This window comes from Clupea harengus, chromosome 12, assembly GCF_900700415.2.
Source record: "Clupea harengus chromosome 12, Ch_v2.0.2, whole genome shotgun sequence".
NCBI lineage: Eukaryota > Metazoa > Chordata > Actinopteri > Clupeiformes > Clupeidae > Clupea > Clupea harengus.
This window is the reverse complement of record NC_045163.1, coordinates 2,601,193-2,622,157: the sequence shown is the minus strand read 5'-3', so window position 1 is coordinate 2,622,157 and position 20,965 is coordinate 2,601,193. Positions and strand designations below refer to the sequence as shown.

Sequence of the window (20,965 nt, the reverse complement as noted above, 5' to 3'; positions counted from 1 at the left end):
CTATGTCACTCTGACCTAGCTCTTTTTTAGACAATACGCGGCGACGTTAGCCGCTGACAGACCAAACTTGAGTCAGGCTACAGCTATTCCAATCATTACCACAGACAGTGTCCCGTATCTGTGTGGAGAGGTGGTGTCCCAGAGGACTGGTGCTATGTGCCTCCTGAAACAAGAGGGGCGTCATCTGCACTCGCCTGACTGGAGCTTAGTCTGACCATCTGACTGCTGCAAAAACATCAACATATCCAGGAACAGGAACAGGGCCGTGACCTGGCTTTGAAAATGAGTGACGTCTCCTCTCCCTTGCTCTTCCTCTCCTTATCTTTTCTCTAATGCTATCTCCTCTAACTATTACTTAACTCGTACTTACAGTAGTTACATTCCTGCACTTTTTATGTAAAGTAGTATTTATTGTTACACTAGGTCTCTATTGCTCGTAGCTTGATTGTATTTGTACGTCGCTTTGGATAAAAGTGTCTGCTAAATGACTAAATGTAATGTACATGGCTCTAGTCTGTCTCTAGTGTGTTGAAATAGCTTGGAGTATGCAGCATGATAATAAAGCTATTAACGTATTTGTTAGCTAATTACATTTGTCAATTCAGATCTTAAATGTTTCATGCTGTATACTTGTTGTTAATGTTGTTTTAATGAACAATAATATGCAAAACACAAAATGAATGAAATAGCCCAACTCTACCATGGCCATGGTTCCCATTCATGGTTCATACTGTAGACTGTACTCCAGATGTGGTAGGAGCCTACTGTTTGAGTGTTCACACAGATTATGTCATGACGATCATTGCTTTTGTCTAACCGAATACATTATGTTGGCAACCTGCTGCCTACATGCCTCCAAAACATGGAAAATGCTTGAATGCAAAGTTATTAGAAAGGAGGGGCTGCTCTTGTGCCCTCTCTCACAACTCTCACATGCCACACGCACTATTCAGTTGTATTTCGGTTCAAATGTATATAGGTCAAATTGGAGCTCCATAGATGAATGCATTCACTGTGTAATTTCGTCGGGAACTCTTACTGTGAAACGTAAGCCAATCACTTCCTGTAACCTGAGTTCATCTGGACTACTTCCTGTCCTGGCCAACACAACTCAATATCTCCTTTTGTTCTCTCACGTACTCCTCTTATGCTCTTATGCTGTCCGCTCTACATGCCAGCTCTCTCCATGTGGGAGTCATGACTCCTGCACCAAACTCTTACGGCAGCGAGCACAGCTAACCGAGTAAACAAGTTCATTTAAAGTTAGTGTGAACAGCTGCAATATAAGTCTGCTAGTTAACTTGTAAACAACAGGAGCAACAGAGCTAACCCTGCAAGGAGAACAAAAGGAGCTGCCAGTCTTCCGGCCTGCATTCGGAACACAGCTTCAATAAACAAACTGACCTCCTCCTAGTTTGGCTCATCACAAACATTGGACTCGCCAGCCAACGAAACAGCACATCAAGGAACTCCTTCCCTTTCATGGACTGGTAAGATTAACTGGGCACATCTAGCTAGCTAGCTAGCTAGCATAAATCGTTACAAGGCTACACAGAGGACAGCTCAATGTTTGTCAATCTTCATTTATTGATTTGGTTTGTTCAGTGAACATCACTGTTGTGATATTTTTGTTCATGGTTAGATTACTGAGGTAGCTGGCTTTGCCACACCACTAAATTGATTTCAGTTACGCTCCACCCAGTCGCAAGGGTCTTGCATGCAAACTACCTATTCCGCTCTCCTAACCTAATTGGCTGTGCCCTAGAGAGAGGAACAAGTATGAGTCAGGCCATGGGAAGTTTAGAAGACAAAAGCAGAGAACTAGGAGATCATGAAGACAGCAGAGCATCAGGGAGACCGCTCATTGTCCATCTACATCCAGAACACACATCGTTTCAAAAGAGACTAGCACTTTCATGCAAATAGAAAAGAAAATGATCAAACAGGATCTCCTTCAAAATGATAAGTGACCCTGAACAGCCTACAATTATGATTCTCAAAAGGGGCCCGAAAATCACTAGCCCAATGTTCTGGGACAATTATTCTTCCACAAGTTGCTTACAATTACATATTTCCCATTCCATACTACAGCAAAATAGATCTTTTGAAAACCAAAAGAGCCCATCAGGACAGGATTTTAGAACAGATTTTAGAACATTTTATCCCTTAAATGGACAAACTCTTCCAAAGTCTTCCACTGACTCCATCCTTTGAAGCTTAAAGGAACTGCTGTTTCCAAAATTTCAGAGGAAGGGGGAGGAAGAAACAGGTCATTTCCATAAATACATTTCAACAAATCCTACCGTTACCCTAACCTGGATACAGAAGGGATCAACGGTTGTGAATACATACCACTTCGTGGATAGAGCGGTTGAATGAGTCCTCCTCAGTAAGGATGAGGAGGATGATGAGGGCCATGTACACGTGGTGGGAGTTTCTGTCCTCCACATGGTAGAGGATCTCTAAAATAGGTATGACCTGTGGGAAGAAGAGAAGCCAGCATTATAACCACTGTGTTTCATATAGGAATGATTCTTTTACTCTCCAAAATGATTGATAAACAGATTCACAAACAGGCATCGTATGTGAAACCAGCCTGTGTATTTGTGTCTGTACAACATTATGCAACACTCATCACTTTAAACCATGTTGTGAGAATTGAACTCACACACATAATCAAGTTCTTCCATTATATTTCCACGTATGCCTTTTCCCAAGACCACGTCTTATTTTGGTTCATGGAAATCTAGATTCAGTACTCCAGACAACATACTTCTCTTGGTGACAGTTGGTTTGAGTGGCTGTTTACTGATGTCGGTGATAGGTTAAATACAATCCTCACCGGATAACTGGGAATGACTAAAGGCACCCATTTTAGGCCGAGGCAGAAAAATAAGCATACGCAGACATAAAGCCTTCAAGAATGGAAAACAAGAATACTCAAAAAAAACAGTGAAAACTGAAGAAGTCCAAGCCATGCTAGACATCTATTTACAGGATGGGATTCAGAGAGCGAGTATAACAGTATACTTTACTTAAACTAAACTAGTGCTAGAAGGCTGTTTTTTATGCACGTGTAAAGACTAATAGAGCTTGACAGTACATTTGATTGGCTTTGCCATAAGAATGTTATATTTTGCAAGAGTGGTTTTACAAATATCCATTGCAATTCACTGTATACACTGTATCGTGATCTGCTATAACACGTTGCATTCCACATGGTCTGTGAGATTATCCACTAGCTTGACGGATATCAACACAAACAGTCCAATCTGTGATGTAGCAGAGAAGAAAGGGGAAAAACATCTTCCTCTTCAGGGGTAGGAGTCCGTCTGCCATTGCCCTTACCCAGAATCCCACAGTCTTCAGCCTGGCCTCACGTTATGGACAAACCAGCATACATGAGCCACCCTCAGCCCATAGCCATATACTGGCCCTCTACCTGGCCCCCACAGATCCTTTTCCTTGTCACAATTACGACTTTCAATGAACAATGCAATAATCGATGCAGCTTGCATTTCAACACAAAATGGATGTGTAAAAAAAAAAAAAAAAAAAAAAAATATTTTAAATAAAAAAATCGATTATGAACTTTTCTGAATCGAAACAGAATCGTTCTAGAGAGAATCGAGATAAATCGAAGAATCGATTTCTTTTCCCACCCCTAGTAATGATGCTGAAGACACTAATCATTTCCTCTTAAGAGAGGCAGACGCCATTTCTAAATGTTTCTGCTGCTTCATTCGACTGAAGCTGATAAGGGACACCACACTGCCTGCGCAGCATCCGGAGGAGATAATGCTCAAACAGAGATTGTGTTTAAAGAACTCTTTTGTGTTGCATCATTGTGCTGCATTCTGAGAATAGTGTGTCATACTTCAGAGTGTAGGAGCGTCATACCGCAATCTACAAGATAGATTGTCAGATATAAAAGGCACGCGGATATGAGGTGGAGGGTGTTTCCCTTTAACAGATGGGGTAGAAAAGAAAGGGCGGTGTGGAGGTGGGGTTGGAGACGAGTGTTCTCACCAGGTTCTCCATGTCTGTGCGGGACAACATGTAGGTTCTCATGTTCTGATTCTGGTGCAGGAGTGTGTAGAGCAGCAGCGTGGCCTGGTCGGACTTCTGCTGCTCACAAAGCGCCGTGTACAGACTGTTGAAGTTGATCTGGAAGGTGTGGGGCTGCGGTGACGGGATGGACGACGTGTCTACAAACACACACACAAACACACATAATCAGAACACGTCATTGTCCAATCAGGGCATGCTGCTAATGTATGTGCGTGTGTGTGTGTGTGTGTGTGTGTGTGTGTGTGTGTGTGTGTGGACAAGGACAAGAGCGGTCTGTGAATGCAAACATAAACATAGATGAGAACTATGGGAGATCCAGGCGACTCACCTTGTGTATTTTTGAAGCACATGACCGCTTGCCTGTAGCCGTTAGGGTGATCTGGCCCGTCGGTCAGATTAGCTAGCACGAGCAGAAGGAGCAGGCTCTGATTGGACAGCGGCAGAGGGTTCTGTTCCTGGTCCAGCCCAGGTTTGCTCCCGGCTCCACCCAGTGTGAACACAGTCCACAGGCCGCCTGGGAGAAACACACGCACGCACACACACACACACACACACACACACATTGTTGAGATATTGTTCACATTGTAAAATAAGATACTACCGCCGGCGGTTTAATTAACATTGAGAATAAAGTGTGCTTAAATCCATAGAAACTAGACAAGATGATGGAGGGAGAGGGGACTAAGGTTTCCCTAGGGCGGGCAGGCATGTACAGCCAGAGTGGCTGAGCTCTCCTGATCACTAAACCTACATTGACTCTCTTTACTGAAGATGATTTGGGCTCTGATCAAGAGAGGGGGACACCACTGAGTTAGAGCTTAGTGCATCTCCAGCTCCATCTAGAGGGCATTAAACAACAGTTTAGCCAGGGCCCACTAAATGTGTGTGTGTGTGTGTGTGTGGTTTGAGTCTGATGTCTGTCTCCATTCCTAATGACCTGCGGCTGGCCGTGGAGACCCAGTGTCCAGAAGACTCAGCGTTCCCGGATAAACAGACAGCATTTAAAGAAAGTCCAGCATCAGCAGCATCAGCAGCGCCAGGCTCAGGGTCCCTTCGACTGTGGTGAAAATGTGTGTGTGTGTGTGTGTGTGTGTGTGTGTGTGTGTGGTGTGTGTGTTATCTAATGATGCAGGCTGTGGTCAGTGGAGCACAGTGGAGATAAGGGAGAATGACCTCTGATCTCTTCCCCTCACCAGCACCAGTCAATTGAGTACAGCTCTACACACCAACATACAGCCATGAACACTTCCTGACTGGCCCCGTCACTCACTCACTTTCTCTTCACACACACACACACACACACACACACACACACACACACACACACACACACACACACACACACACACACACACACACACACACACACACACACACACTGTCTGGCTCCCTTCCCATGACTGGACACAAACACTAAATGCAGTCTCTCTCTGCACTGTTTAAAGCACAGGCCAGTGCAACACTAACCCTAACACAACGAGGCGTGAGTGAGGACCACAGCTAAAGAATCCCTCCCAGCTCCTCTTTGAACTGTCATCCTCCCACTAAGCTACTGCAGCTGGAGGACGCCATCAGCATTCATTAATATTGCACAACGGGACGAACAGGGCACTCAACCGCCCACAAACAATAACAAACAGTCACCCTACCTGCTTACACACACACACATCATCAGTTTACGACAAAAACACATTACATGAATGTTACATTCACAATTGGGCACTGATTCCTCTACAAAACAAACCTTTCTTTACCGTTTCTACCAACACTGAAGGCTTTTCCCTGGGAGAGGAATGTGAGAGAGGTCCTCCCCATACTACTGATAGAAATGTTAGAGAGACCCCTCATGTCCCACACAGGCCCAAGTGGACAGTCAGACCGATCTACAGGGGCATATGCGGCAGTGCTGTTTTTAGCCTCTTCTATGTCACATAATGTGCTATCTTCCACTCAGCAGTATAGCCTGGCACAGGCCACGCCACCCTATGGTAAAATAACATCCTGATAATGCCGTCATGGTTCACAGTAATCCTCCTCGCTCTCCCTGCATCTCCTGCTCTCTCTCGCTCTCTTTTACCCTCCCTCCCTCCTTCTCTCTCTAGCTCTCTCTCTCTGCACCTCCATCTCTCTATCTCACCCTCCCTCCCTCCATATGCTGGCTGGAGCCATGCAGAGTTGATTATTAATAGCTGGCGCTCTGAACCAGGGCACAGACAGGTATCCTGAAAATGTGTGTGTGGAGAATGGGGGGCATAATGGCAGTGAGAGGAAGACTGATTATGATTTTCCTTCGTTGTCATTAATTCAGCGGCGCGTGCAGACGAGACAGAGAGAGCGGCGAGACGGATAACGGTAAGAGGGCACGCTGACTTATCGCCATGGTGACAGCACCCATGCCAGGTCACAAGCTCTGTCTGATGATGGAGAGGCAGAAAGCGTACGCCGAGGAGGGGAGGGGGGGTTGGGGGCAGGCCGTCTCTCTCTCTCTCTCTCTCTCTCTCTGGCGCTGATCGATGCAAATTCAGCACTGGCTCGTTTGACAGTGGGTGAAGTCAGAATGTGATTAGCCAGTTGTTCTGCGCTGAAAGATGAACTGTGATGGGCCAGCGAGCCTTCAGCTGAGGCTGGAGGAGGGCCAGAGGGGAGCCTTCCAGAGAGCGCCCAGGAACCAGGAGGAGGAGGAGCAGGACGAGCAGGAGCCGGAGACACTGACCTTCACTGGTTTACATAGACTGAGTGCACAGACATGCCCACACAGGCGACATGATGTCTGTCCACTCATCCCAGACTAAAGCTCTCAAACAGCCCCTCTCCCCTTTTCACCCAGACATGCACACACACACACAAACTATATACGCACAAGAACAAGTCCCCCTCACACACACAAAAACTATATACACAAGAACAAGTCCCCCTCACACACACACAAACTATATACACACAAGAACAAGTCCCCCTCACACACACACAAACTATATACACACAAGAACAAGTCCCCCTCACACACACAAAAACTATATACGCACAAGAACAAGTCCCCCTCACACACACACAAACTATATACACACAAGAACAAGTCCCCCTCACACACACACAAACTATATACACACAAGAACAAGTCCCCCTCACACACACACAAACTATATACACACAAGAACAAGTCCCCCTCACACACACACAAAAACACAGCATCAGGGCCACATTATGGCAGCAAGTCTGAGGAGAAATAGTTCATCTGCTGCAGTCTCTATCTCCTTCTCCACAGGATGTGAGACAGGTGGCACCACTCCCCTCAGACGCTCACTTCCTGTGGACACATGTTCTCGTAACCCTCGCCCTACCTTGCCAAAATGCCGCCACAGGATGACGCAGGCACGCACGCAGACACACACACACACAAACACACACACACACACACACACACACAGATTATGTTGTTGGTGCTACAACTGTTTGTACACTCTCCTCTGAATGAAAAGTAATTCAGTCATTCAAGTGCATATGGGTGTACAGTGCATTCAGAAAGCATTCAGACCCTGAATACACATTTTCTTGTTGCAGCCTTTTGCTTAAATTGTATACATTATTTTTTTCTCCCTCATGAATCTACACTCGACAGGATTTTTCAAATTGATGACGAGGGAAAAACTGAAATCTCACACTAACGGCTGACTCACACTATATGCGTTGGAATGCGTTGATCAACGGATGACGGAGGAGCAGTCTGGCGCATGGGGTTGTGTTGATAACGGAGACAATATAGTGAGATTGACAGGTCAACAAACCAATCACGCTGCTAGCAAGCTGTTTACCTTGTGGGTAGTAGCATGCTAACATTAGATAGGTGGCCCAGACACCTCGCAAATCCTCTTAGACGTAGCCGTTACAATAATGGGGTTTTTACATTGTACAGTGTCCATTTCTCGGTAACTTTTTAAAACTTTAGGCAAAAAAAAGTTAAAACAAACAACTTTTAGGTACAAATACGAACATCTACAGAGTTTGGTCCGCCATCGCGATCTGATTGGCTAGAGCCTGTGATGTCGTATTTGCATGAAAGGCGATTTGATTGGCTGACGCATGCGTTGCCTATCGAAAAGTTGAAAATTTTTCAACTCTTGCCACAAGCAACGCAACGGAGCCACAATTCAGTTCGGCAACAGATGACGTCACCCCATTCAAAGTGAATAGGGATTCGTTAACCTTGGCGGATCAACGCATTCCAACGCATATAGTGTGAGTCAGCCGTAACACACAAGTAGTCAGACCCTTTGCTATCACACTTGAAATTGAGCTCAGGTGCCTCCCATTTCTCTTGATCATCATGAGATGTTGATTGGAGTCCACCTGTGGTAAATTCAATTGATTGGACAGGATTTGGAAAGGCACACACCTTTCTATATAAGGTCTCACAGCTGACAATGCATATCAGGGCAAAAATCAAGCCCTGAAGTCGAAAGAACTGCCTGCAGAGCTCAGAGACAGGATTGTGCCAAGGCACAGATCTGGGGAAGGCTACACAAATTCTGCTGCACTGAATGTTCCCAAGAGCACAGTGTTCTTCAATGGAAGAAGTTTGGAGCAACCAGGACTCTTCCAAGAGCTGGCCGCCCAGCCAAACTGAGCAATCGGTGTAGAAAGGCCTTGGAAAGAGAGGTGACCACAAACTGGAAGGTCCCTCAGGATGAGCTCCAGAGATCCTGTGTGGAGATGGGAGAAACATCCAGAAGGACAACCTTCACTGCCACAAAACCCAGATCAGTGTTGCAGAGTGGCCAGACGGAAGCCTCTCCTCAGTGAAAGACACAGGAGAGCCCAATTGGAGTTTGCAAAAAAACACCTAAAGGTCACTTGGACTGTGAGAAACCATATTCTCTGGTCTGATGAAACCAAGATTGAACTGTTTGGCCTCAATTCTACATGTCATGTCCAGACCATGTCCATCACCTGCCCAATACCATCCCAACGGTTAAGTATGGCGGTGGCAGCATCCTGCTGTGGGGGTGTTTTTCACCAGCAGGGACTGGGTGACTGCCCCGTTTAGCTTTCCCTCAACCCTGACCAAAGTACAGAGATATCCTTAAACCTGGTCCACAGCACTCAGAATTTTAGACTGGGCCGAAGGTTCCAATAGGACAAAGACCCCTATGCACACAGCCAAGACAACGCAGGATCGGCTTTGGGACAACACTGTGAATGTTCTTGAGTTGCACAGCTGGAGCCCTTAATGAATGGCTGAACCCAATCGAACCTCTTTGGAAAGACCTGAAAATGGCTGAACCCAATCGAACCTCTTTGGAAAGACCTGAAAATGGCTGAACCCAATCGAACCTCTCTGGAAAGACCTGAAAATGGCTGTCCACTGATGATCCCCTTCCAACCGGACATCTTAAGGGGATCTGCAGAGAAGAATGGCAGAAAATCCCCCAAACTGAGGTGTGCAAAGCTTATCACTTCACATCTAAGAAGACCTGAGGCTGTAAATGCTGCAAAAGGTGCCTCAATTGAGTGCCGTGTAAATGGTCAGAATACTTTATTTCAGTTTTTTCCTTTTTAAAGGGGGGGACGGACATAATTGTAATAATTTTTGCATAAGGCTGCAACGTAACAAAATGTGAAAAAAGTGACGGGGTCTGAATACTTTCTGAAAGCATTGTAAATGTGTGTGATGAGAGGTGGACTATGTGCGTGTGTGCCTGACACAGAGCCATAGCCTGTTGTCGGGGCATAGCTCACCGCAGAGGGCTGCCAATGACAACATGGCTGTGATTCAGGACAGGAAGCTGAGATATGTTTCAGGGCAAAATGCTGAGGAGGAATGGCCAAGTCAGGGACTGCAGCACTTCCTGCACTGTGACTATACACAGAGGAGAGAAAGAGGGAGAGGCAGAGAGAGAGAGAGAAATAGAAGGAAATGGAAACAGAAAAAGAGCTGGAGAGAGCCAGAGAGAGAATGGGGGATGGGATGGGGGGGAGAAGCAAGGCAGAGTAAATGCATAAGAGTGAGAAATGAAGCATAGGAGAGGAGGAGTGGGGAGAGTGCTTGGGGCTGTGGCGTCTTTCTGTTCCGATCCTCTCATTCAGGTCTTGCTTGTACTCTCCAGTAGAACGCAACACACCCTCTTCCTGTGTAAGGGGTCAGACGCGGGGCAAGAGGTGCTCCGAGCAGGCCGCTCAACGGCAGGATTTATGAGCGTGTGATGGTATGAAGACAGCCAGGACGGGGCAAATAGAATCAGACACCACATCTAGCTCACAGCCACAGAAATCCTCTTAAATACTATTCAGATATGCCAACTAACTCACTACTATTTTTCTCTGCCAAGGACTCAATGTTTGCTGAGAGGAAACCAAAAACTCACTTTCATTTCTGAACCCAAATCACAAGGTTATGCAACACTAACAGTACTCAGGTGCAAGACTAACTCTGTGATGGTGTCCAACGCCCCTTTCCACACAAAACAGCATCTTCAAAAATACATACCAACTCTGTATGGTAAACAACTCAATCCATGAGAACTTGAGCCCACAGCAGAAAGCCTGTTAGGAAATAGACCCTTTTTGATGAGTGAGCAGTGGTGAGTAGCCAAGTTTGAGGGACCCCTAACCCGTGTGTATATCTAAGCTCCATCTAAGCCAGCCACAGACTCTGCACTGTCATCAGTCGGCTCCAAATCTTCCATTTGTCTCAAAGGCCAAGGGAAAATGGGAGACAAATTAAAGATTAGTACACTGTGTGTGTGTGTGTGTGTTTGTGTGTGTACGCGCATCTAAGTGGAAGGCAGAACACACACACACACACACACACACACACACACACACACACACTGGAGCTCAGACCACACACACAAGAATAGACTTTACATAAACCTTATTTGTGGGCTAAGGAAAAGTTATTTCCCTCAATATAACATTAAGGAGACACTGTCTGCCCCATTGTCTTAGATGTCACAGGGTGTAGATGTGTGTGTGTGTGTGTGTGTGTGTGTGTGTGTGTGTGTACATACAAGCTCAACCCAAACGATGTGATGTCACATCCAACCCAACTCACATCACTGAAAATATGAAGAAAAACAAACATATTCAGATGAATTTCTGTTTTTCATTTAAAATAATCCTGAAAAGCATGACCTGACCCAAGCCTGGCGTGTTGCACTGACACAAGTCTCCCGCTGCCAGCTGGGTTCTGTCCTTGAGGAGGGAATGGTATCCTCTCCATGTACAAATGATGGATGCTGTGGTAACCACAGACGATTCGTCTGATATGGACAGCTCACCATAAGGGTGCTCAGGCAATGCAGAGGGAGCGCTGAGGGAAGGAGGCGGGAAGACTCGGGAAACTAAAGAATGCTTGCAGAACATTTCAGTCTCACTGGGGGAATGCCAAAGGAACACTGTGGGAAGACGAATGAGGAAACACTGAGCCACGCAGCGTTGAGGAATACTTTGGCAATTTGAAGAGTACGTTACGAAAAGCTAGTCTAATGGAAAACTAACAGTGACAATAAAGAGCAACACAGGGTCACAGCCAGTCACAGGGCACGGCCCCAAACTTCATTATCCAAAACACATGACAAAATCATAAACACTAATAAGGATATCTCTCTTGTCCTCTCTAGCCATGTCTCCCACTGACAGTCTGCTTTTGTACGAAAGGTACGCAAGCCAGTTCTCCTCTCCTCTCCCCTCTTCTCCTCACAGAGGGCTGCCAGCACTCGATACTAATGACCAGCAGAGTGGCCACCACAGGGGGTCTCAACCACAGTGGGACAGCATTCTTCCCAATACAGTCAAGAGCAATTTTCCTTCCACAGCATGACTTCTGGTTGCGTGTGTGTGCGTGTGTCTGTGTGCAAGGGAGGGAGGGAGGGAAGGAGGGAGGGAGAGAGAGAGAGAAAGGGGGTAGGAGGGGAGAGGGACAGAGAAAGAGAGAGAAAGAGAGAGAGGACTGCAGACACACAGGCTCTGGGGGATTAGGCAGAAAAGGGGCATCAATCAGGGAGCACAGACAGCTGTCTGCTGATGGCCTGCTGATAGGCGTCTACTGCCGACAAAGAGAGGAGAGCTTATCTGTGGGAAACCCATGACCGCCTCTCCATTGGCCAAACCCCTCGCTCTCGTTGCTTGCTTTCCCTTTCTTTGCCATTTGCTCTCCAATGTCGGCAATTTGCTTTCTCTTCCTTACCCAACACTTCAGACACATTTCTTTCCTCCCTCTCTCTCTCTCTCTCTCTCTCTCTCTCTCTCTCTCTCTCTCCCTCTCCTTTCCTCCCCCTCCCCCTCCGTGTCTTGCTTTTAAGTCCCTGCAAGTCTACCACCCAAACTGGCTCTTTCCATCTCTGTCCATCTTACGTAACGGAGCAGGGGGTTAGGTCTTGCTCCAGCCCTGCCACAGGGCTTGTGACGGAACACAAGCAGCCGCTAATGAAACAAACACTCCACACAAAAGAGGTGGAATGTGGGGTTTGCTGGGCCTCGCTCGCTCGCTTAGGGCTCTGAACTGCAGCACGCTCCCTGCTTTCTCCAAGGTCTTCTCTGTTCCCTGGAAGTTCTTCCTTCCTGATGGTTGGATCACAAAGCCCCCGTACCTGCTTCCCTGAGAGGATGAGTGGGAGGACACACGGCCTGAATGCCAATAGGCTTCTTTTGATCAGCGGCCAATCAACACATAGGAAAGAAAGAAAAAAAAAAACTAAGTCAGGGTCTGCAGCCGAGCGCCAGCAGGATGAGCAGTTATCGGTGCCAGAAGAGGAAGCCACGCTTATGAATGGAGCAGACAATAGCCTGTTACAGCTGATTACAGTAAGGAAGGTGGAGCAGCACAAAGGCCTTATTTATTTTTATTTTTATATTCATATTTTATTCCTATAACCTTGTAACCCACTCTTACCTGTAACTCTCCTTGCTGCTATATCACCTGAATTTCCCTACGGGGATTAATAAAGATTGATCTTATCTCTCATCTCTTATGATACAAGGTATTAAGACTGTATAGAAAAACATATGTGACGTATGTATTTCTCTGCTTCTTCTTATCGTGTTGTGTATGATATCGGTGCGCTGGTAAACTGATACCATGGAACTTCATAATTAAGCAAGATGAGGTTCTGTGCTTCCACTGAGTTGCATTTAATTACAGTCAGAGTGCAGCTGTGGTGGCTGGATGACTGCAGTTGAATTATGGGGGACTGTGGGAGACGCTGGACTGTGGCGGCCATGGAAAAGCGCTCCCAGAATGCAGGGATGAAATAATAACAGCTCAAGCACAGTATGTGGGAGCTGTCTGCAGAGAGGCTCATGGGAGGGAGGGGCTGCCACTGTTGCTGAGGAGAAAGCGAGAGAAAGAGGTAAGGAGGGAGGGAGTGATAGATAATGAAGGAAGGGAGAGTGAGAGCAAGAGCAAGAAGAGAAGAGAGGCTCGGAGACAAAGAAGGAATGCAAAAGCAAGACATTAGAAAGAGGGGAGAAGACAGAGAATAGTGAGCGGGGAGAGAGCTTACATTCAGTGAAGAGCACTGAGAAAATAGACACATTGTCTCCAACTCTCAGTGGACACACACACACACACACACACACAAACACACACACACGTCCCTCGCTCATGCTCATCCTCCCCCTGCCCATACACACACCTTTACAACCTTTACCTGGCATGAACACAAATCACACACTCACTAAGACATTTTTCTAAGGAGTCTTCACAACTGGTGCTAAGCATCGCGGTGAGCGGCTGTGACCTCCCACTGAACTCTGCGTGGCATTCTGCAGCGTCTGCGCCACCCCTCCCTCCACTGGCACACAGGAGAGAGAGAGAGAGAGAGAGAGAGAGAGAGAGAGAGAGAGAGAGAGAGAAAGAAAGAAAGAAAGAAAGAAAGAGAGAGAAAGAGAGAGAAAGAGAGAGAGAGAGAGAGAGAGAGAGCGAGAGAGAGAGAGAGAGAATTGAGGGACCATTCAAAGTAAAAGAAATAAAGGGAGAGACGGACAAAGGGACGTGGGGGAAAATATATATATTTAAGAAGGACGGATGAAGCAACACAGAGACACAGAGAGAGCGCGAGAGAGACAGAGAGAGGGATAGAGAAAGAGGGACTGAAAGGAGAGATGGAAATGAATCATGGGTACAGAGGTGTGCCCAAGAACCCCAGGGCCATATCAGCACATCTGCACCAGTCTGCATAGAGCAGCTCCAGCTCAGTCCACATTCTATTCTAGAAGTCTATTCTATTCTTTTCTATTCTAGAAGTCTATTCTATTCTAGAAGTCTATTCTATTCTATTCTATTCTAGAAGTGCAGGGCACATGAGACTAAACTGCCATGGTAACAACATTTCATGATGTGAGTGTGAGACAGAGACAGCAGACACTGCACCTTCGGGTGGCATGTGCAAGAAGTAATTGCTTCATAAATATCTTGTGTGATACGGAGATGTCTGCATGCCCACGTAAACAACCAATCCCACTCTCCCCTCCCCTCTCCTCCCCTCCCCGACACTAGACACCATCACCGCTCACACGGACCGAACACGCACGACTATACCTGCTGTTTCAACAGAAGGATGTCTGCCGCGTCGCAGGACAATAAAAACACATTTCAAATGTCTTTATTCACCTATGGCTAGGACTGCTAAATTCCTGTCATGACAGATCACCCAGTGTTTCATGATCTGTGACTGCAGCAATGGGGGTGACATTTGTCACAGTAATGATGTCTGGCAAAGGAGCAGGGGGGGTTGGGATCAGACAGACACGCAGGCAGACAGACACACACATTGAGGCACGTGCAGACACATACACAGACAGGCTCTACACTACCACCACACTAGAGAAGCTACATTTTAATGTTTTTCCCCGCAGCTCATAAACTAGCTGCTCTGGTGTCCTCTGGCTGATGACAGGGTTTGTATGAGACTACATGTGTGGCATATTCTCCACACTAGCTATTTCATACCGCAAAAGGTTATATTATACATATATTTACATATACAGAGAGCGTGAGAGAGAGAGAGAGAGAGAGAGAGAGAGAGATAAAGACATTATTCATAAAGGGGAATTTATACGCAGAGTATTCCATTTGTTTCTTTGTAAACAGGGTCTGACCACAGTGTCACAGAATTCTTCCTCAGACTGAACAGCACCAAGACATGGGAAACACGACTAGCCAGCTGGGGCACGGAGGCAGCCTGAGGAGCTCCAGAAACGGAGCGTTGACCCATGACTTATTGGGTCCCCATGACATGTACACAGCAGAACATGCTTCCACTCCACTGAATGTCCCATTAATGATACAGAAACTATGTTTACTTAAAATCACTGGCAATGTTGAGAAATATTTGGATTTCTGAAACCTGACTTTCGCATACATGTTGATGCCTCCATGGCATGGGTCGTGCTAGCTGCTATCCTTACTAAATATTTCCCAACTCAAAAGCAGTATGCATGATCTCACAAGTTTAGCATGATTTTTTTGTAGGTTAAATGTGATAAACAAACAAATCAACACTAAATCCAGAGAGGGACAACATTGCTCTGACTGCTGACAAAATATAAACCATTTACTGGCCGCCTAGAGCCCTGCAGCACTCAATTACCTTAAATGGCTGATCACAATTGCCTCCTACACTATGATGGGATCACACTCATAAAACACACTGCCGTGATCACGCTTCTGAGAGGAATTGGTTTTAGAGGCTGGTGCAATGGTGTATGGATGTAGGCAAACACACACCAATGAAATGTACGTGTGCACACACAAACATACATACACAGACACACACACACACACACACACACACACATACATACCAATGAAATGTACGTGTGCACTCACAAACATACACACAGACACAGACACAGACACAGACACAGACACACACACACACACATACCAATTAAATGTACGTGTGCACACACAAACATACTGTACATACAGACACAGACACACACACACACACAGAGACAGACAAACATACAGACACACACATACCAATGAAATGTAGGTGTGCACACACTCACTTGCTACTCCAGAAGCCAGGCCATAGAGGATGCCGCCACCTTCTGCCTGGGACTGGAAGAGATGCGTGTCTGGTGGGGGGCTCTTCTCCTGCCTGATGAAGTTATAGAGCAGCGTCTTCACCAACCTGCTCGTCAGGCTCAGGCTGCCAGCAAGAGGAAACAGAGAGAGCTCCATAACATGTCCAGTTAAGATGACTGTCAAATCACAGCTAGGGGGTCATTTTGACATGATACTGGTTTCTTTTCTACATTTTCATCAGTTCCAACTTATTCTGGCTGAACCAAAACACATGGAAACTGTGATGCATCAGCTTAGTTTACAATTCAGAGTTCAGTCCTTTGGAGTAGATCAACAAGATTAACTAAATACAGTATAAGAGACCTGAGATATCAAGTGTGTGTGTGTGTGTGTGTGTGTATGTGTGTGTATTCTGCCAGGTTTTCTGGTTTTCGGCGCCTACTGGATACCCTGAGCACCCTGAGTAATTGCACACACAAAACAGATTTGCTTACTAACACTACAAACCAAGAACAAGGTAGATACAATATTCACTGTCTACAGCCGGGCTCTTTAGTAGGCGGCCCGCGGGCCGGATCCGGTATGGTGGAGGTATGCACCCGTATAGGTGGCGGTATATTTTTTTCTACTCTGATATATATGGCCAGAAAACGTTTGCCTGTAATTATTTTCTTATGCAGTTGACCAGTTATTACTTAGAAACATTACTTCTTGTGGAAACCACTTGTAATGAACCGAAGTTTGTTCGAATTGTTTACTTTGATGAATATGCTAATCGCTAGCGCGGTCTCTATGGAATTTCTCCTATAAGTTAGAAACTACGTTAGCTTAATGCTATCACAGTTAAACATGCAATGTTAAGTGATTGTTTTTAGAAACGAATGTTACGAGATGAGATTACTAAGATGTATTCTGTATGTCTGCTCAGTTTTACAGTGCTTCTTCAGTAAAGGTTTGAAAATAACTTTCTCTTGGGGAAACTGTTATCTATCTGCCGAGCGAGCCAATGTAGCAGGCTAGAGTGACCACGCCACACACACAGAAGCGAGGCAGAATAGTAAAAAAAAAATTGGTGCACTTGGAAGTTGTTTGCCAGTTAAATTAATGAAATTCTAAACAACTGATACAGTTCACCTGAACTGAGTGATGAAATTTGAAACACATTTCCTTGATAGAATACCATGCACTTTTGAGTTGTTGCAATTCTATTCAGTTCCATGCAATGCACTTCGTTGGTGGAGATACATTTGAGTCACTCAAATCAGTTTAATCTTAAATATTGAGGATAATGACTCTGTGACTTTGTCTCAGTTTCAAGAACCGGCCCCAGCTCCAAACTAATTGAAGAGCCCTGGTCTACAGTATTGACAAATAAAGTCGGACCATACACTGATCTTTAGAGCTTCCTGAAACTCTCAACACCTCTGGGAGATACAGGACAGTTTTCAGTGTGACAGGAATCCTACCAATGTTTACAGCCCAGCCCCTTCATCCCCACTCCAATGTGTTGGGAGGGAACAGAAGCCTCGGTGCTACTTGGGCAAGGCTTTCCGTGGAACACTTTGACTTCGGTTAAGGAGGTAAGTGCCGGGGTACAGGCTGCTGACTCACCACTGGCCGGTCATCAGGCACTGGTAGACGTAGCTATCCCTCAGGACCTCCTTGTTGAACAGTTGATAGGACAGCAGCACCAGCAGCGTGGTCACGGCCTCGAACAGGATGCTGTAGGTGATGTCCCTGGACACACAACAGAAAACAACAAGTAACAGGAAGTGCATGAGAGATTTCCCAAAGGCCACAGCACAGCGGCAGGAAGCTGTACATCACCGCTGCTTCCGAAATCACATAAACAGAGATGGAGACTGAGGGAACTTAATGTGGGATGATGGAAGCCACAGCGGTCTCCAGGGGGTGTTTACATCTCCAGTGAGGCGCCTGAGGTCATGGAAGCGATAGAGTGGAAACACTATCTACTGATAAGAAACATTTTGGCTTACACATGTGACCTACTTTTGATTCAGTGCCAGCTATTTGGCTGTGAGAACAATATGACAGCAACACACACGAGCTGAAACAACTTCCTGACTTCAGCCTGACAGAAAAAATAAAACTTCTACCAGTGTGCAAGGTAGACCGTGGAGTTAGGACTGCAAGGGCTCACCCTCTGATAAACTGCCACCCACCCCACCTGCATTTATGCTGTTTACAGACTGAAGTGCTCATTATGATGATGGTGACTTGAATGAACTCTCCCGACCTCCTCCACCGATCCCTCTTGGCAATCCCCCAAAACACTTAAGACCTGCATTGTTCTCTTGTTTCCTGTTCAGGTCCAACAACCCTGCTGCTGCTGCTGCTGCTGCTGCTGCTTTCCTCTGCTGTTATGTCATTTGGCAAAGGCTCATTTCACTTTCTTTAGTTGACTTTCACTGTAAACCTTGATATTGATAAAGCATTGTTTCAGAGTTTATGCTTCCTCTACTTACTAATGGTGGCAGTGGATATAGACTGGCCCCTCACTGAGAAGAGAGCTTGGTTTGATTTGGACTTGTACTATGTGTATTTACGATACATCCTCTCAGGCCCAGAGACTGTTCGAGTTTGTGCTGGCAGGGGTGGACAAAATCACTTACCCGGGCGCCCAGGACAAGCAGATTCTGAGTTCGGGCTAGTTATTTTATATTCCAAGTTGCCTGGCGGACAAGCGGACAATTTTATTAACTGATACGATTGAACATTCAGTCTCAGACTATCAGACGAACGTTTCCTCTGCTCTCTCAAAATCCCGTCAGCACCATCAATATCTAATAAAAAAAGTAGGGGAGGGTCGAAGGTCAAATGCAAGCTGCGACATCTAAGAGCATGTGGCAGTCTGTGGCAAAGTAGTAAACACAGACAGACAATGACAAACACACAACGCTCTGATTCAGGAGACAACGGCTTAATACCACATCAAATAATACATTACATTTATATAGCGTTCTCAAAGACGGTTAAAATAAAGATAACAAAAGAAAAGAAAATAATAATAAAATAATGTGAGGGGTGGGGGGTTAGTTGAGGTAAGGCATGTCTGAAGAGGTGGGTTTTGAGGGGCCCTTTTAAATGCTGACAGTGTGGGGGCATTTTTTATATGGTGTGGTAATGAGTTTGGAGGCGGGCGGCAGAGTTCTGTACGTACTGCAGTTTATTAAGGACTTTGTTGGTGGTATCATAGAGGATAGTGTTGCGGTAGTCAAGCCTGGATGTTATAAATGCATGGATGAGTGTTTCTGCAGCAGTGGGTGACAGTGAGGGTCGGAGCCAGGCAATGTTACAGAGGTGGAAAAAGGCTGTTTTGGTGATGTGGTTGACATGGGGCAGGAATGAGGGGGTGGGGTCAAAGGTGACTCCAAGGTTGCGGGATTTGGGTGGAGGGGGTGACAATGGCGCCATCAATATTGAGTGCAAAATCCTGAGTTGCGCGGGTAAGGGAGTCTGGGCCAATGATTCAAATTTCAGATTTATCGCAGTTGAGTTTCAGAACGTTTCTTTGCATCCATGTTTTAATGTCTATTAGGAAAGTGGTGAGGGTATAGTGGGTGGTAGGGCTGAAAGATTTGGGAAAATAATCTAATTGCGATTTTTTCCCCCAAATATTGCGATTGCGATTTAATATGCGATTTTTTTATTTTCTCTCAAAAATGTTCCCAACAAATCGTAATGAATGATTTAAATATGAGCAACACAATATTAGATACATTTAGTGTTAAATATTATTTCCCACATTTTACATTTTTATTTAACTGCTCATTACAGAATCAAGAACAAATCGGTGGCTTTGCCACTGTGCATTTAAGTAATTTTAAAAAGTCATTGTAAGAACAAACACAAGCCATGCACTTTTTAAACACTGTGTGCAAAATGTACCATCTTAAGAAAAAAAAAAGAAAAAAAATATATATATATATAATATATATATATATATATAAATATATTAATATATTTTAAATATATATATTTTTTTTTAGACCACGTTTTTAATCGCGAATGTTGCAGTTAGAAAATCGCGTTCTATCATATCGCGATTAAATCGCAAATGCAATTAATCGTTCAGCCCTAGTGGGTGGCAGCAGTAATAGTCTTGGAGGAGAGGTACAGCTGAGTATCATTGGCATAACAGTGAAACTGGAGGCCATGGCAGTGAGGGATCTGTCCAAGTGGGAGCATGTAGAGGATGAAGAGAAGGGGACCAAGCACCGAACCCTGGGGGACGCCATGGGTGACAGGAACTACGGTTGAAAAAAAATATATACTTCCCATATTTTTTATATTATACACTGATTTAGTGTATTTAAAAACACTCACGTGATAGGCATTCTCGCTTTAATGCATCACAGAGCCATTTCATATTTCACATAATATTTTGATTTATCTCGCTTTTTTCTTATATTAACATTTAATAATTGATGCACGCTAGCCTATATTTGCTCAGCTAAATTTATATATATATATATATATATATAGACACAAACACACACACATACTGTATTTATATATATATATATATATAGTAGTGCTGTCAAGCGATTAAAATATTTAATCGTGATTAATCGCATTTATGTCATAGTTAACTCAAAATGAATCGCGATTAATCGCAAATTTATATCTATTCTAAATGTCCCTTCATTTATTTATTTTTTCCATCATTTTATTTTTATTTTAATGCCCTTATCAACATGGAAAAGGGGATTGGCTTGCTTTATGCAAATGTTTTATTTTATTGAAAACCAACATTGCCAAACAGGGCGGTACAAAATACACACATTTCAGGTAAACAAGGACTCTATAGTGCAGTTAAACCATGGCTTAATATTTTCTTTT

General features: G+C 45.0%; 1 protein-coding gene across 1 annotated transcript in view; it reads right to left on the bottom strand.

Annotated features, from left to right (window-relative positions):
- dym (dymeclin) overlaps positions 1-19,824 on the bottom strand; it is a 48,464-nt gene extending 28,640 nt beyond the window's left edge. Inside the window, exons 1-5 of the mRNA XM_031577229.2 lie at positions 17,714-19,824; positions 16,084-16,226; positions 4,400-4,585; positions 4,030-4,208; positions 2,353-2,478 (exon numbers count right to left, since the gene is read on the bottom strand). Of these exons, the coding sequence (XP_031433089.1) occupies positions 2,353-2,478; positions 4,030-4,208; positions 4,400-4,585; positions 16,084-16,226; positions 17,714-17,880 (801 nt within the window). The 5' untranslated portion in view covers positions 17,881-19,824. The remainder of the gene's footprint in view (positions 1-2,352; positions 2,479-4,029; positions 4,209-4,399; positions 4,586-16,083; positions 16,227-17,713) is intronic.
- Positions 19,825-20,965: the final 1,141 nt, after the last annotated feature.